This window comes from Panthera tigris, chromosome C2 (assembly GCF_018350195.1).
Source record: "Panthera tigris isolate Pti1 chromosome C2, P.tigris_Pti1_mat1.1, whole genome shotgun sequence".
Lineage (NCBI taxonomy): Eukaryota > Metazoa > Chordata > Mammalia > Carnivora > Felidae > Panthera > Panthera tigris.
In genome coordinates, this window is record NC_056668.1 from 80,011,571 (window position 1) to 80,028,876 (window position 17,306).

The 17,306-nt window shown below is 47.1% G+C and overlaps 1 protein-coding gene across 5 annotated transcripts in view; it reads left to right on the forward strand.

Moving 5' to 3' along the window:
- The first annotated feature begins 534 nt into the window (after positions 1-534).
- The window catches only part of RFC4 (replication factor C subunit 4), a 32,311-nt gene continuing 15,539 nt past the window's right edge, over positions 535-17,306 (forward strand). The window contains exons 1-2 of one of the 5 annotated variants that reach the window (XM_015538111.2): positions 535-550; positions 1,512-1,652. Coding sequence is in view for 2 of the 5 variants with exons in the window: in XM_015538109.2 (XP_015393595.1) it covers positions 1,491-1,652 (162 nt within the window). In the remaining 3 variants the exon portion in view is untranslated. Of the gene's footprint in view, positions 551-1,456; positions 1,653-15,968; positions 16,237-16,259; positions 16,404-16,695; positions 16,715-17,306 lie in introns of those variants that run through there. The other 4 variants (XM_015538109.2, XM_042999072.1, XM_042999073.1 and 1 more) reach the window with 4 other exon arrangements.

Sequence of the window (17,306 nt, forward strand, 5' to 3'; positions counted from 1 at the left end):
GAAAACTAGCTCAACATAAATGAAAATTACAATACCTGCTAAAACGAAGAAGCAAATAACTCTAAAATTAATTCTAAAACTAAAAAGTCTACACGTGAATCTCTGTCTACACGTAAGTCAACATGGACCGAACCCTCCCTGAAAGTAAACGGCCTCGGCGATCAGGGACCAGCGCAGCACCAGACACTGGCACGGACTCCAGTAGAGACCCCGCGCACACGCGGGTGCACGAAGCCGGCTCGGATTCCTGCCGGGCCCCGCCGGCGTCAGTACCGAGTCCCGCGCTCGCGCAGGCGCGGGTGTGGCGCAGCCCCGAGATTCGCGGACGTCTGCAGCGAGTCCCGGCGCCCGCGCAGGCGCGTGTGAATCAGCACCGAGGTTCGCGGGCGTCTGCGCGGAGTCCCGGGGCTCGCGCTGGCGCCTGAACATCCCGAAGGCTACTACACGGAGTCCCGGCGCTCGCGCAGGCGCGTGGGGAGCAGTCCTGAGGTTCGCGGGTGTCTGCACGGAGTCCAGGCGTTCGCGCAGGCGCGTGTGGAGCAGCCCCGAGGTTCGCGGGCTTCTGAGCCGAGTCCCCAGGGCTAACGCTGACGCGTGTGAAACAGCTCCCAGGTTCTCAGCGGCCCTCGCCGGGAGGGTGGCCTCCGCGGGCAGGCCGTGGGCCCTTCCTCAGGCTTCTGGAAGGCGGTCCTATCTCACCCCACCCCCACCCCCAGTGGCAGATCCGCAGGGTCCGAGGCGGCCCTTTGGCTGCTTTCCCGCTGGAGGGTGGGCCGGGCCCTCGGCGTCCGCAGCAGGCCGGGCCCGGAATGGAGGCGGCGTGGGGAGGCCCGGCCGAGCGGGGGAGCCGCGGTGTTCTAGAACCAGTGTCAGTTCTCGGGGGAGGGGGTGCGCAGGCATCCTTCCCTCGCCTGCTCTGCTTTCGCCCGGAAACTAGTCGCGTCCCCCGCAGGGCCGAGCAAGGCAGCGGGCACCGCAGCGCTCTCCTTAGTTGTGTTTGTTGGCCTAAAATTCCAAGAAGAAAGTCAGAGGAGCAACGGCTAACAGATTCGCTCTTTGTTCTTTCCTCTTTCACACCCAAATGTTGTCACTGCCGCCTGTGAACGAAAGGGCTGCGTCTCCAGGGGCCGTGGCCTCAGTGCCCCAGACAAAGCCGGGCTGGCGGTGATGGGGGGTTGGGGGAGTTGGTTAGGGGTAGTGGCCAGGGACCCCAGAGCCACCCTCTGGGAGGTCGGGGGTGAGGCCGGGCTCTGAGGCCTTCGGCAGCCATGGAGCACCCAGGGCCTGGGGCTGGCAGGGCTGGAGGACAACGCAGGAACTGGGAGACCAGCCAGTTCCAGCCGCTCCACAGGTAAGTGGTACCTGGGGTAAAATGATGACCAGGCACTGGTGCCTGCTTTCCTCTCCCTCCTGGGGGCCCTGGGCCGGGGGGGGGGGGGGGGAAGGGACGCTCAGACTGGCACCGGAAGATCTCTCACACACTTGGCCACATGTTGAGTGCATTATTTCAGGGCCACCTGGGCCATTCCCTGCCTCCAGGAAGGATCTGCCGGAGCCTGGAAGGAGAAAGGATTTTCCCAGCGCTTCAGGACCCGGGTAGCACCTCCCTGCTGGAGACTGTCCATGTGGCCTTCTTGCTGGCAATTCCACAGGTAAGGGATGGGGTCCCCACTCTAGTCTAGGGCAGTGTTTTCCTAATGTCTTAAGATACAAAGTTTACATCTTGACAGCGTATTCACAAACACAGATACACCTATTAAAACAAGTTTTACATCAGACATTACCCTCAGATTAGGAGTATGCTTGTCTTGATGAGCACTGAATAATGTATGGAACTGTTGGATCACTATATTGTACACCTTAAACTAATAAAGCACTGTATGTCGACTACACTGGCATTAAAATTAAAAAATGAATAATTAAATTTAAATGAAAAAGCACATTACCTTCAGCATGAGTGATGCCCTTTAATAGTTTGAATTGTGTAATTTCATTTTTTTTTAAGGCTGGTCTACACCCACTGAACGGATGTTTTTACCTACTAATGGATTAAAACCCACAGTTAGAAAAGCACCATTATAGGGCATGGCAGAGGAAGAAAGAAAAGAATAAGCAGAAGGAGAATGGTAGGCATGGGAAAGGTAGAACAGAGAAAGAAGGCAAGGACAGAGTGCAAAAAGGTGTTTTGTGGGAGGTCACACAGGTGCCTGCCATCATGTCCCTTCCAGGGCATCTGTTCTAAGATACACTACCACCCCACTCTGTGCGTGCCCTTAGGCCATCCTTTTCCATGAGACCCCGGCCTACTTGGTGGCAAGGACAAAATCTTTTTCACTTTGGAAGCCCCACACCTCCCAGCAAAGGGAGGCACAGTCTTAGAAAACAGGCCATAGTCAAAGCTTTCCATTTTCCAGGGGAGGAAAATGCCTTGGAGGGTCAGCCAGTCAGTGATTATTTAGCACAGTCAAGATTTGCCCAGTGGGTCACAAGTATCAGTTTGTCATCTAAACTGAAGATAATACCCATTTTGGAGAGTTAGAGGATTAGCACTATGTACATCAGGAACATACACATGTCTGGTACATCATGGAAGCTCAAATAGCACCTGCTATTATTATTTTTTAAATGTTCATCTTGAGAGAGAGAGAAAGAGCGAGTGGGGGAGGGGCAGAGAAAGAGGAAGACAGAGAATCCCAAGCAGGCTCTGCAGCTGTCAGTACAGAGCCTGACTCAGGGCTCAAACTCACAACCATGAGTAGGGCGCTTAACTGACTGAGCCACCCAGGCGCCCCAGCACCTGCTGTTATTATCGTTAGTAGTGACAAGAGTAAAGAAACGCCACCTCAGGTATGCTCTGTCACTATCGTTTTGGGGCAGTTTGGCTGCCAATGTCTTCATCCTAGATAAAAATGGAAATCCTCATAGACACATAAGGAAATGACCTTAGAAGTAAAACCAGAGGAAATATGTGCATGCATAAATTAGCAAAAGACTAATTTAAGCATGTAGACTTTAACAGATGTTCAGCTTGGCTATATCAGCACTTTAAGTTGCTGTACATTCTTGAAAAATTAATGGAATGACTTATTTCCCCACTGATTTCAGTCAGTATTGGGGGGAAGACAACCCTCATAGGCTCTAGCTACTCCTAGTCTGTGTGACAAAATAAATGCAAAGAGTACTGTATAGAAATGGATAATATAAATGGGAAAGATGGACCAGAAAAAAATCATGGTGGTAGGAACTCAAGATCATTCTCCCACAATCTTCATAACTTAGTTTGTAAATAAAAATGCTTTAGCAAACTTAGTTTTAGTGTTTAATGTTTAAAATACTGAGTTGTTTTACTTTAAAAAAAAGTTAAGTTCATCTATTAATAAGCAAATTCAGTACAGAGTTTATACTAATCAGAAAACACTTTTTTGGTTAAGTACAGACATTGACAAAATCCTCGGTTCAATTATTTTGCTCTAAATTTCTCCTTTCCCTTCTTGTCCACTAGATGGCGGATCGGAACCACTCTGGATCCTGCCAATGCCCTGGCAGCTCTTTCTGCACCGATTTTAAATGGCCAAACTCTATTTTTGTTTTGTTCCTTCCAGATTTTGCTCTCATCCCAATCGAAAGAAACATAAACTTTGTGAACATTTTAGGACACTCTGTGGCATACAAACAGAGTTATTTTAACTGGGGAGCTGGAGCTGCCTTAAAAAAGCTTCTTGTTCCTTGCCTGAAGGCCTGAGCCAGGGGGATTTGTCCTGTTCCTTTGGAGGAACATTGGATAGTACTGTTGTGGTAACATGAGTGAAAGTACCCAAGCCAGGCACTGGGCTAGGAGTTCCATCTCATTCATTCTTCACAGAGAGACTGTAAGGTGTCACCTCTGTGTTATAAAAGACAACATTAATAACTTGAGCCACATTGAGGGTAAGTAACTTTGTCCAGAGCTGAGTTTGAGCCTGGAACTCTGGGACCTCAAATGTTTTCACTTAACCACACTGCTTTGCCACCTGCCTGGTGCTGTTACCTGGTGGGTGTTTAACCACGGGGCTGATTTCTGCCTCATCTGCCCCACTAGCCACCTAGGTCTCAAAAAAGGAGTTGTCTCAGGATTAGTCTAGGTTGTCAGGCTGAATCAGGACCTTTTGCAAAGTTTTTCTCTGTGAACTAGAGTTTAAACTTGCACACTTAGACTAGTATATCTCTGAAGTGTGTATTTCCTTCCAAACCAATCTAAGACCAAGAGGAATCAGAGTTACTAATAAGCACCAAGAGAGAACTGGTATCTTTCATATAAAAACTAAAAAGCTAAGAAAAACAATAATCAGTGTGAAGTCTCAAAATGGTTAATATTTCTTTCAAAGAAAAAATATTTACCCGAGCATGCAATTTTTGCATGTTTCATGACAAAGCTTGTTTCACGCTGAAAGAAAAAAAATCACTCAGAATGAAGCCAATTTTAATTTACACACACACAGATTTAAGTAAGCAAGTATTAAAGGAATACGGCCACCACACACATAAAGCACTGTATCTATTTATGTGTATATAAATGTTTGTTGTCATCTTTTTTTTCCTCTCATATATCCAGAAAATGTTTCTGTAGTTCTGACTCATTTGGCCCTGGCGTCCTCTCCCACTTATCCACCTACCATGCTATGTTCCCTGTGTGCCTTGATTCTGGGTCCACCCAGCTAGCTCTGTTCCTACGGAAGTAAGGAATGGCAATGAGCCCACCATTCTCCATTCTTCCCCGTGTGCACCAAAAGAGAATGGAAATGAGCCCAAACTATAGAAGCTGGTGGGGAAACACACGTCTCGTTCAGGTGTTGTCCCAGCTACGAGAGTAACACCAGGTCTTGGCCTCCAGTGGCTCCCCACTGCCTGCACCTGCAGAAAAGCCCAACTCCTCAGCCTAATTTTTTTTTCAATATATGAAGTTTATTGTCAAATTGGTTTCCATACAACACCCAGTGCTCATCCCAAAAGGTGCCCTCCTCAATACCCATCACCCACCCTCCCCTCCCTCCCACCCCCCATCAACCCTCAGTTCTCAGTTTTTAAGAGTCTCTTATGCTTTGTCCTCAGCCTAATATTTGAGGATACCTCCCTCCTCCTTCTCGTGTCCTTCCCCTCCATCCATGAATCTTTCAAGCAGGGCTCCAAATCACCACTGAACTTGCTCATTTAGAGGTAGCTCAATGATTTTCAGAGGTTCCTGGGTCCACTCTTCATTCCCCATGCAGCTGGCACAATTTACCCAGCTGCTGCAGTGGGCCTGTGGCCTTCACTTCCTGGCCTCATGCTCAGACTGTGCCAGAACTGGCTCTTTGCCTCCTATCCTGCACACCGTGCTGCCCCTACTAAGCTGTCTGCTGCCATAGCCCTTCCTTGATGGGCCTAAGCTTTCCTCCAGTTTCTTGAGACCTCCTGAGTCGTAGGTGGTCAGGCCACAAGTGAAGAGTTGTCCCAAACCACAGTGCCTGCCTCCTTCCTTGATTTGTCATGCTGCCGTGTCACACTCATCAGGCTACACTGCACTTCCCCACCCAAGCCCCATCTGCGTCCATAACTCCCTCTGGGCCCAAGGCGCCTTCCTCCTGGCTGTCTCCAGAGGCCCTGTCTCCACATCCCTCAGCGGCTGCCAGTGTCCTTGTCACTGGGTGTCCCTGTATGCCTTGCCCAGAGTGTACAAAGTTATGCCCAGCAATCCCGGGGGCGTAACAGTGGTACAGGAATGAACTGGGGTGATAATGTCGCATGTGTCAGAGCTTTGTAAAGTGCTAGGCAGACATAAGATCCTGGTATTCCTGATCCTGAAACCTCCCTCTCCCTCCCCCATTGCCTGATGCCCCTGAGTCTGTGTTCTGTCCAGGAGTCTCCTGTCCTCTCAGGGACCAGCCCACAGCCCAGCTCCCACTCCCGCACACAGTGCACCGAGGCCCCTCTGAGTTCCTAGAGCCCTCACTGTTGGCGTCATTCTCAGTGGCATTCCATCAGACCCTGTTTGGTGAGCCACACTCAGGACATCTGGCTATGCTGCGAAAGAGTTGGGTGGAACTGACCCCTTGTTTGCCAGACTATAAAAGAAGGGGCCAGACTACCTCTGGACCTGTCTTTCGGTTCTGATGTTTTATGTGTGTAGACTTTTTCCTTCTCTAAACTTTATGCTTTTAATCCCCATCACAACCTAGAGCACAGTGCCAGGCTCACAGACACCCTATAAATGTATTTCTGGGTTGGTAACTGAATAACGGGTTTGTCCTACTGATGAGATAAAGTGATTTTTCACTTTGTGCTTTTTTTAATTAAAAAATTTTTAATTTATTGTTTTCATCATGATAACTGTAGTCTTTAATCCCCATCAACTATTTCACCCATCCCCCCACCAGCCTCCCCTCTGGTAAACCATAGGTTTGTTAAAGAATCTGTTTCTTGGTTGTCTCTCTCTCTCTTTTTTCTTTGTTTAATTTCTTAAATTCCACATATGAGTGAGATCATGTGGTATTTGTCTTTTTCTGACTTGCCTCACTTAGCATTATACTCTCTAGCTCTATCCATGTTGTTGTAAATGGCAAGATTTCATTCTTTTTTTTTTTTTAATGTTTATTTATTTTTGAGAGAGAGAGACAGAGCATGAGTGGGGGAGGGCAGAGAGAGAGGGAGATACAGAATCTGAAGCAGGCTCCAGGCTCCAAGCCTTCAGCACAGAGCCTGATGTGGGGCTCAAACTCATGAACCTTGATCATGACCTGAGCCAAAGTCGGATGCTTAACTGACTGAGCCACCCAGATGCCCCTAGATTTCATTCTTTTTTATAGCTGAATAATATTCCACTGTATACACATAAACCACCTCTTCTTTATCCATTCATCTGTTGATGGACACTTGGACTGCTTCCATAGTTTGGCTGTTTGTAAATAATGCTGCAAGAAATGTAGGGATGCACGTATCGCTTTGAATTAGCGATTTTGCATTCGGGGGGCAAATACCCAGCAGTGCAATTACTGGATTGTGGGGTCCTTCTATTTTTAATTTTTTGAGGAACTTCCATCCTGTTTTATATAGTGGCCACACCAGTTTGCATTCCCACCAACAGTGCACAAGGGTTCCTTTCTCTCCACGTCCTTGCCAACACTTGTTTCTTGTGTTTTTGATTTGAGCCATTCTGACAGATGTGAAGTGATCTCTCATTGTAGTTTTGATTTACTTTTCCCTGATGATGAGTGATGTTGGACATCCTTTCCTATGTCCATTGGCCATCTGTATGTCTTCTGTGGAGAAACGTCTGTTAATGTCTTCTGCCCATTTTTTTTATTCGATTATTTGTGTTTTGGGTGCTGAGTTGTATCAGTTCCATATATGTTTCACTTTGGACACCCCTAAGTTTATATTTTCTTTCCCCTTCCCATAACTGGAATAATGTAGTTAGAATATTGAAGTGTAGTCAAAGGCCAGTTAGAATATTGAAGTGTAGTCAAAGGCCATATTCTACAAATACGGATACTTGGGCACCAAATTAGAGATTCTGACTCACTAGGTTGGGTGGAAATCTGCGCTTGCGACAAGCCCCTCAAGTGATTCTGAAGCTATAGCCTCTGAGAAATATTACTCTAAGAAGTAAGGATTTTTAGGACAATGCGAAGAGTAGAAATTTCTTCTTTTTGGTGGCAGCAAGTGATGTTTTCTTTCTTTGTGGGAAGAAGGTTGGGAAGTCGTCTTGAAAGATGGAGCCTCGAAGGGAGAGGAGTGCCCACCACTGGCCTGTCTGTGGCAGTTTGAACTTTCAGCAGTGCAGTAGCTAGAACAGCCCCTGTGGCCACCATCTCTGCCACCGTGGCTACTCTTTTCATGACTTTATTGTGCCAACACTAGACTAGCTGAGGGAAGAGGGTGGCTGAGGACAACTGGAAGAGTCATTCTGTTTGGTTGATTCGTGCCTGTCCTATGGGAGATGCTTTCTGCTGGGCATTAACGTAGGTTATGAAGATGTTCACACTCCATGCCCACTCCATGCTCTGGGTCCACTAACCACATGCCTCTTTCCCACGCACCTTCATCCCCAATCTTCCAATGTTTTCTCTTTTCAAGTCCCTGACCAACTGGCCAAGCTATTCACCACTACCCACAAGCCTCTGTGCATCCTTCACAAAGCAGATGCCTTGATGGACTGCCTGATACCAGCGTGAGGAGGGGATTTTCACTGCAGTCCCTGAGGTTCTCCTAAGTGAGGATGCACTACAGTAGCTGCCCATTTTTCTCTCGCACCCACATACCAACTGACCTGTCCATGAACCAAGCTTAGCCTTTTCCCTCCTCTGTCAGCTAGAAATAGGAGCCTTCCAGGTAGTCTGTAGAGGGCTGATGCTAAGATGACCTCCAGGCGTTCACTGTCTTGGGTAATCCCCTTCCCTTCAGTGTAGGCAAGTCAAGCGACTTGCTTCTAATCAGTGGGAATATGGCAAAGATGTTGGGAAGTACATGAGCATGTGTACTTAATACACTATAGAAGGTTGTAACACCCATCTTGCAAGGACACTCCCTGTGCCTTGTTTGCTGTGAAGAAGCAAGTGGTCATGTTATGAGCTGCCACATGGGAAGGAACATGTGACAGGGAGCTGAAGGGGGCCTCTGGGTAACAGCCAATTAGAAGCTAAACCCCTGAGTGTGGCAGTCTGCAAGGACTCTGACAATAACCATACGGGGCTGGAAGCGAATCTCTCCTCAGTTGGTGCTCAGGTAATGATGACAGCCCCAGACAATGCCTTGATTGCAGCTTTGTGAAAACCTGAAAATAGGACCCAGGTAAGTCATGGCCCAAATGTTGACCCACAAAAACTGTGAAATAATAAATATGTATTGTCTTAAGCTGCTAAGTTTGTGGTAATACTGTTAACGCAGCAATAGAAAACTAATACACAGCCGGAAATGTGAGCCGAGAGGCACCGGTACAGAATGGTAGGTGACATGGGAGCCTGGGTCACTTGCTCATGCAGGCTTCCTGTATTGTCTGGTGCCGCACATGGCTGTTCCCAGACTTACCACTTCCAGCTTGTGATGGAACGCTGCTGGTTCCTCCCAACCTAGGTGAATTTGACAGAATGCAGCTCCTGATAGATAAATCTGGATACTTGGTCATTTCATGTCCCATGGTTAGGTGCTTAATCTATACCAGGGCTCACTAGCACATGGGAATCTCTTTTCCAAACGATTCTCTGCTGCAGATGGCACAGGCTTGTATCAGGACCCTGGGGCTTTATGTTGTCATTCTGTTCTTCTCCACATGACATATTTTCTCACCACAGATAATTCGGACACCACAGGGTCTATGTGGCTTATAGCCCACTGATTGTACTGCCCCGGCGGCAGGGATGCTTGCACCTCAGCCTGGATCTGCTGCAAAACCCTTTCCTGCTGGCAAGTTTCCTTGTCACTGAGTAAATGGGAGCAGTTATTTCTAAATATGGAATATGCTGCCTCCAGAAACCAAGAGGACTGCCAGGCATTGTGCTTTCTTTTTAGTTGCATGAGATGTGAGATACTAATTTGTCCTAATTTGATGGAGATGGGAGAATATGGCCCAGCTTGCACCAAACCGCTGGATCCCTAAGAACTTCGCCCATGGGGTGACCCCCTGAATCTTCATTTAGCTTTTTTTTCTGTCCTCTGGCTTGCACAGGTCTTACCCAGTCCTCCAGTATATTGGCCACTTCTTGCTCATCTGATCATTAATAGATGAATGTGGTCTTTGCAGAATGTCCAGGTGGTCCAGGTCCTTAAGGCTATATTATGCGAGAGGGCAGACTTAACATATATCAAAGGCAACACTGTGAATTTATACCATGTCCTGTGCCATGTGAATGTGAACTCCTCTGATCATCCTTCTTAATGAGGATTGAAAAGAATACATGTATGAGATTGATGGCTGTTTACTATGTATCCAAGGCCATTTAAATCTGATCTAGCAAAGATACCCTATCTGGCTCAAAGCTGCAATGGGAGGCTACTACTTGGTTGAGTTTATGGTAACCCACCGTTATCCTCCAGGATACATTCAGTGTTTGTGGGGGACATACTCATGAATGGAAAAGGCCTATGATAAGGACCATTCCTGCCTACTTCATGTATTTAAGGGTAGCACTAGTATTTGCCGTATCCCTTCATATGGTATGGGTTTTGATTTACTGTCTTGGATGGGAAGGGTACACTTGTTTCCCGGGGTTCTACTTGGCATTCTCCACTATGATAGCCCTTACACCACAGTCCAAGGAGCCAGTGTGGGTTCTGCCAATTCCTAAGCATGGTCATTCCATTGTTTGGGGAACCAGGGAAATTACCAGCAGATGAGTGTGTGGAGTGGGTGGACCTACCATGAACCAGACCTGGGTAAGAACTCCATTTATTATGCTGCCCCTTATGCACCCTACTCCAACAGGGGAATTACAAGGATGGTTTGGGTTCCTGGATCTCTCAACTCAGACCATGCATCCAGTAGACCTGAAAGTCTTTGTATTCCTATTTCTTTCAGGGTAGGTATATGAGTAGATGGGTTTGGAGAAGGGCTAAGGAAATCATTATATTGTTGCCATCGTGTTTGCAGGGTCCTCTTTTGTGAGCTGCTGTCAGTTAGTGGGATTTAGGTTGGAAAACTGGTCAGGTTGGAAAACAGAGAAAGTGACCAAGACTTTTGATGGTCATGACTGTGGTTCACCTCCTGATCATACGTTGGATTTATTTTGGTTCTATAGGTTGAGCAGTACTCTCATCTGCTATTCATCTATCACGTCTCTCAGGATGCTATGCTGTATTAACCACCTCCCCAGCTCTCTGTGACTCAGACCTCTCTGCCTCTGACATTGTCACTCATGATAACTTGCTTTTGAGAGTTAAGTATTGCCATCTGGCTTCTATTTTGGAATTCTGTTGTCCCCATTGCTATCAGAAAACCCTGTTCTGTCCCCACATTTCCTACCAGTGATCTTGGCCTACAGGGGACAGTCCACCATCAAGCTTCTTAACAATACTGAAGCCCCCTCAATCAGCACATCCCTTGTCACTTTGAAGAACACTTTATCCTGAGAACAGAGGAGGCTAATCGCTTTTTGGCCTTCCATAGTATATCCCAATCAAGTGTCTTGACTTCTTCCCCCACTGCTTGCCACTGCAGGCCAGCATTCCTACTTAGTGTGAGTGATTGCTTTTTCCAAGTTTCCAAGGGACAACCAAATGCTGTCACCTGGATTCTTTGCCTAGCTATTAAATACTATGCCACAGGTTTTTCTCCCTTTTCCATCCAGTGCAGCCCCATATATTCTCTCCTGCTTGCTCAGCTGGATTGTGTCACCCATCCAGCCAGCTTTTTCAGTAGGTAGTCCTTTTCTACCATTAGCTGACCCAGCATCCTTCATCCTGGCTATAGCTCTGGTGGTCAGGAGTGAAGAGTGGGGTAGACCATTGAGGGGTAAGGGAAGATATGTGTTGTGTTACAAGGCAGAAACCTCTATGTCATCAAGCTTCAGCCTTTAACTGAAGAATGCGCTACCTCTGTTATCAACAGCATTCAAGGGAATATGGAAATTTAAGACTTTCAAATGCATCAACCCAGATGACCCCATTTCAAGTCTCAGCATCCCATTTTTTCCCAATCAGGACCTTGACCTTGATGTGGGAAACTAGATGGAGTTGAAAACTTAACCTCCTCTGGAACTCCTACTCCTATAATTTAGTTTTGGGGTCTGGCCCACAGAACTTGTGTGTGTGTGTGTGTGTGTGTGTGAGAGAGAGAGAGCCCAAGTGAGGGGGAGGGGCAGAGAGAGAGAATCCCCAGCAGGCTCTGCGTTGTAAGTATAGAGCCCAACTCAGGGTTCCACCTCACAAATCATGAGATCATGGCCTGAGCTGAAATCAAGATTCAGACACTTAACCCCTTAACCACGTGAGCCACCCAGATACCCCGCCACAGATTTTAATTTTATTTTTTGCCCTCTGGCTGTAGGATATGTGATCACTTTATATGTTGCCGATTAGACCCTCTGGCTTTCACACCTGGTCTGGTACTAGCAATGAATCACCCTCAGCCTTTGTCTTGTTTTAATTAATAAGCCCTCCCTTGCCCCAAATGGCCATCCAATTCCAAAATTCATATAATTACTATTTCCTAAAATCCCTAAGATATTGCATCTGTCAGTGTACTCGTTTCCAAAGGCATCCCATTCCAGTTTGCCACTGGTGAAAGTTTTAACAATTGCCATAGCATTCCAGGGGCTATCGGTACTCCATTATCACCAAGGATGGGTTCTCATTACCAGCAGGCTGGCAAGTGACCCAACTACAAAATTACATCTTAGAGTCTTTTTCTAGGACTACTTCTTATATGCGCCATCATAAGTTGAATTTACAGGAAACAGATTCTGAGATCTGAATGGAGGTTTTTTATTGGTTGGTACTCTTGGGAAAATACCTGAGAGGGCTCAGGGAAGCAGGACTGGGCAAAAATACTGTGGTGCAAGTGCAATAGAGATCTGGAGCTGAGACAGTCCATGAGCTGTGCCACCCCAAGGCAAAGAGGTTAAGTTTCTCTCCTCCTCCTAGACTAGTCCTTGAAGGTGGGCTACCCCCAAGGAAATGTGATTTTGGCTGCAGTGGCTCTGGTGGCTGAGCACAATTTCTAGAAAGGACTCAGCTGAGAGCTGTCAGCTCTCGACAGTCCCAACAGCTGGGGAAGTGAGGGTCTCAGCCCTAAAAGGTAGCACACCAGAGCACCCACTACACCTACATTTCCTGTTTTCAAAATTGACACTGTCATTCACTATTTAATCCTTTTCATTCTTAACAGCAATCTTCTTTTATTTTCCACCCCAGTCATCTTTTTCTAGAGGGCCCATAAAACATAATCCTTGTCTGTTTCAAAAGGCAACACACTAAGTAGAGTTGTACTCAACTTTTAAAAGCCCTCTTTTGGGGAGCCTGAGTGGCTCAGTCGGTTGAGCCTCCGACTTTGGCTCAAGTCATGATCTCATGGCTCATTAGTTTGAGCCCCACGTTGGGCTCTGTGCTGAACCCGGAGCCCGCTTTGGATTCTGTGTGTGTCTCTCTCTCTCTGCCCTCCCCCATTTGCACTGTCTATCTCAAACATAACTAAACATTTTTTAAAAAGCCCTCTTTTAACATTAAAAACTTCACAAATCTCCACATAATACCATAATGGTAAATGAATGGCTATTTTTAAAAAAACAAAAGCTATTATAAATTTATTAACTGGCTCAATCACATGAACACCCAGGTATACTACAAACAAAGTAGTATGTAATTATATAAAGACTTTTCTTGTTCTGGTGACAGAGACAGTGCATGGCGGCCACATAAAATTATGAAATGCTAGGGGCACCTGGGTGGCTCAGTCAGTTAAGCGTCTGACTCGGTTTTGGCTCAGGTCATGATTTCACAGTTGGTGGGTTCAAGCCCCATGTTGGGCTCTGCACTGACAGTGTAGAGCCTGCTTGGGATTCTCTGTCTCCCCCTCCCTCTCTGCCCCTCCTGAACATGCTCTCTCTCAAAATAAATAAATAAACTTGAAAAAATCCGTCTATTCTTAAAAAAAAAAAAAAAGATTATGAAATACCTAGGTTAGGATGCTACCTATAGCTGTGTTCAGGAATGAAATGGTTGTCTAAGAAGGCAAGTGAGGTTGAAATCTGGCCCAGCCTCTAATCACCAAGTTTTTCACTCCATTAAGGGGTTGAATATACCAGAGGAATGTGGCACATTTTTTAAAACCAATTGCCCAAGCATGCTATCATTCAGGTCTCTCTTTTCTACTTATGATAATGGCATCTCTGTGTCAGCCCTGACCCTGCCCAGTAACTAATTATAAGTCTTAACTCTGGAGTCAGACAGTCCTAGATGTGGATTCTGGCTTTCTTGCTTATTTGCTGTTAACCTTATCCGTCTAAGCCTTGGTTTTCTTATCTATAAAATGGGGGTATATCTCCCTCTGTGTGGATGTGGTGTTTGTTCAGGTAGCAACTGAATACCACCTACCTTTACAGATCTTTAGCAACTTTATTATAGAGGTATAATTTACATACAATAAAATGTACATACATTAAGTATACATTTTCATGGGTCCTGACATTGTAAACCAGTGACCGGAGAGGTTACCTGTGTGTTTTTTATACTCTCCAAGAAGTGTACCAGGCCCTGTGAGAGGTAGAAAGTAGTATAAAGGATACTTAATCTGGTTAGCCCCTTGATTAGGTTAGGCATGGGATATATGTACTCAGAGCCCCATGCTTCCTCTCCCTAACACACATCACACACAACACATGTCACCCTCCTAGGCTGTAAAGGTACTTGAAGGCAAAGACCTTCTACCTTGTTTCCTGATGTACCCCCACCACCTAGAAGTGTCTAGGCACTTTGTAAGCACTAGTTAAAATACAAATGAATAAACGCGTAAAATTAACAATGAATATCATGTTGAGCTTGTATCAAACAAAATTTATACTCATTCATTTAGAGAAGACCCAGATCAACCTTATGAGTTAGGGGAAAGCCCTACAGCAAAGGTTGCATTTAAAAGGGGTCAGATTGGGGCGCCTGGGTGGCCTGGTCGGTTAGGCGTCCAACTTCGGCTCAGGTCATGATCTCACGGTCCATGAGTTCGAGCCCCGCGTCGGGCTCTGTGCTGACAGCTCAGAGCCTGGAGCCTGCTTCCGATTCTGTGTCTCCCTCTCTCTCTGACCCTCCCCCATTCATGCTCTGTCTCTCTCTGTCTCAAAAATAAATAAACGTTAAAAAAAATTAAAATAAAATAAAATAAAATAAAAGGGGTCAGATTTCAGTAAGATGTAGGAAAAATTCAGAACTAAGAAATGAGTAAAGATAAAGACTTGCCTAGGGCCCATAGGGCATGTGTCATGGTAGGGTTAAACATTATTATCAATCTTCTGATTTTCATTGAGCATCTACACCACCAGATTTCTGGGCAGGGCTCTGGGATTAGAAGATGATCACAGCAGCTGCATGGAAAAGTGCTCCCTCTCACCAACAGCCAGTTACTAATAGAGGTATGAGCCACATGCATTCAAAAGGGCAAAGACCTCGACTTCAGACTTCTGATGTCTCTCCCTTTATTTCAATTTTTTTTTTCTTTTTAATGTTTATTTTTGAGAGAGAGAGAGACAGAGTGCAAGCGGGGAAGGGGCAGAGAGAGAGGGACACACCGAAACTGAAGCAGGCCCCAGGTTCTGGGCTGTCAGCATAGAGACCCACTCTGGGTCCGAACCCAGGAATGGTGAGATCATGACCTGAATCTAAGTACATGCTTAACGACTGAGCCACCCAGGCGCCCCTCCCCCTTTATTTTTTTTAAAGTTTATTTATTTTGAGAGAGAGAGAGAGAGAGAGAGAACGCGCGCTCAAATAGGGGAGGAGCAGAGAGAGAGGGGAGAGAGAAAATCCCAAGCAGGCTACACACTCAGCTTGCAGCCCAATGTGGGGCTCGACAGTTCTCACGAACTGAGATCATGATTTGAGCTGAAACCGAGAGTCCCGGAGGCTTAACGGACTGACCGCCCAGGCGTCCCGCTGTCTCCCTTTTAAGCACAAAGTTTGCCAGGCAACCACCAAGGTGGAGTTACAGGGCAGGATAATCAGGGTGCCCTCTTCTGGCCAGGGACCGACTCCACCCTCCCCAATCCCCCTCTTTCCTTAGGGTGAAGTAGGTTGCAGGCCAAATTGTGTCCAGGCAGAAACGTCAGTGAGACGCCCCAGGACTACCGATCAAGTCCACGGTGCGGTAGAGGAAAACAAGACTCCCGAGGCCCTCCGCGGACCGCAGGCTCTGGGCAGGCCCACGCCCCGTCCGGCCCCTCGTGGGAGCCGTCGCAGACCCCTCCCCGCCCACTTTCGCAGAGCATGCCGGGGCCGCCGTGCCCGCGGCTCCTCCCGCCTGGGTCGCTGTGTTTCCCTTGCCCTGCAGCCTCCAGTCCGAGGAATGCACGGGGACGGCGTGGAACTTAATCTACACCTCTTTGTCACTCTTGCCCCAGTCTGTGCGACCCCCAAAGCGTGTCACCTGTGCAAATAAAACGGGGTAGAAGTTAAGGGCCCCGTGGGCGCGGAGCGCGCGCGGCGAGCCGGAAGTGACGCGCTCCGTGCCCGTGTATTCCCGCCCTGCCCTTCGCCGGCTGTTCCGTGGCGGGAACCCGGGCGACCGTCCTGACGGCAGCTACTGTAAGTGTCACCCGGTCTGGCGGCTCCAGGCCTCCGAGGCCTGATGGTCTCACATTGGGGAACGGAGCTAGAATTTCGCGGCCACCTCGCCCCTTCCCTATCCCCGGGAGCCCCGGGGACGACCCTGCGGCATCCTCGCTCCGGAGATGAGCGGCTGAGAGGCCCAGGCAGTGCCCAGGAGCAGGCGAGCCAGGGATAACGGGCGACCGGCCGGAGAAATTGCAAGGGTGGCCTTCGCTCTCCTCACCTCTTGCGCCCTTGATGCTCCTGTGATGTCTTCCCCCGTCGCTCCCGTTCGCAGAATGGTAGCTCAGTACAGCATCTTTCAGAGCCCTGCTTTGGCTTGTAATAGTGTTTAGTAATTGCTGCAACCTGTGGCAGGGATGGAGGGAATAATCCAGTAACGCTAAAAAGCTAGGCTGTTTACAGGTTTTAATCATTTTTTTACCGAGTATTTACTCATATGCCAAGCATAGAGGTATGTGTACACAGAAGTATGCTTTTTCTGTGTATTTCTTTTTTAAAAAAAAAAAAGATTAAATTGACATACGATATTAGTTTCAGGTGTACCACAGTGCTTAAACGTTTGTATACATTGCGAAACTATTGACTACATTCCCTGTGCTGTAGGTTACATCCCGTGGTTCAATTTATTTTATAACTGGAAGTTTGTGCTTCTTAATCCCCTTCATTCATTCTGCCCCCTCCCTTCTGACAAGCACCAGTCTGTTCGCTGAGTCTGGGTTTGGTTTTGTTTTGTTTTGTTTTGTTTAGATTCCTCATGTAAGTGAAATCATGCAGTATTTGGCTTTCTTTTGTCTTTGGTTAGTAGAACATCTGCAAGGTCTGTCCGTGTTGCCACAAATGGCAAGATTTTTTTTCTTGTTTATGGCTGAGTAACATCATGTGTGTATCACATCATCTTTATCCATTTATCCACTGATGAACACCAATTGTTCCATATCTTGGCTGTTATAAATAATGCTGCATTGAACATAGGGGCGCATAGATCTTTTTGAATACCCAATAGTGGAATTGCTGGATCATATGATACCTCTGTTTTCTAATAC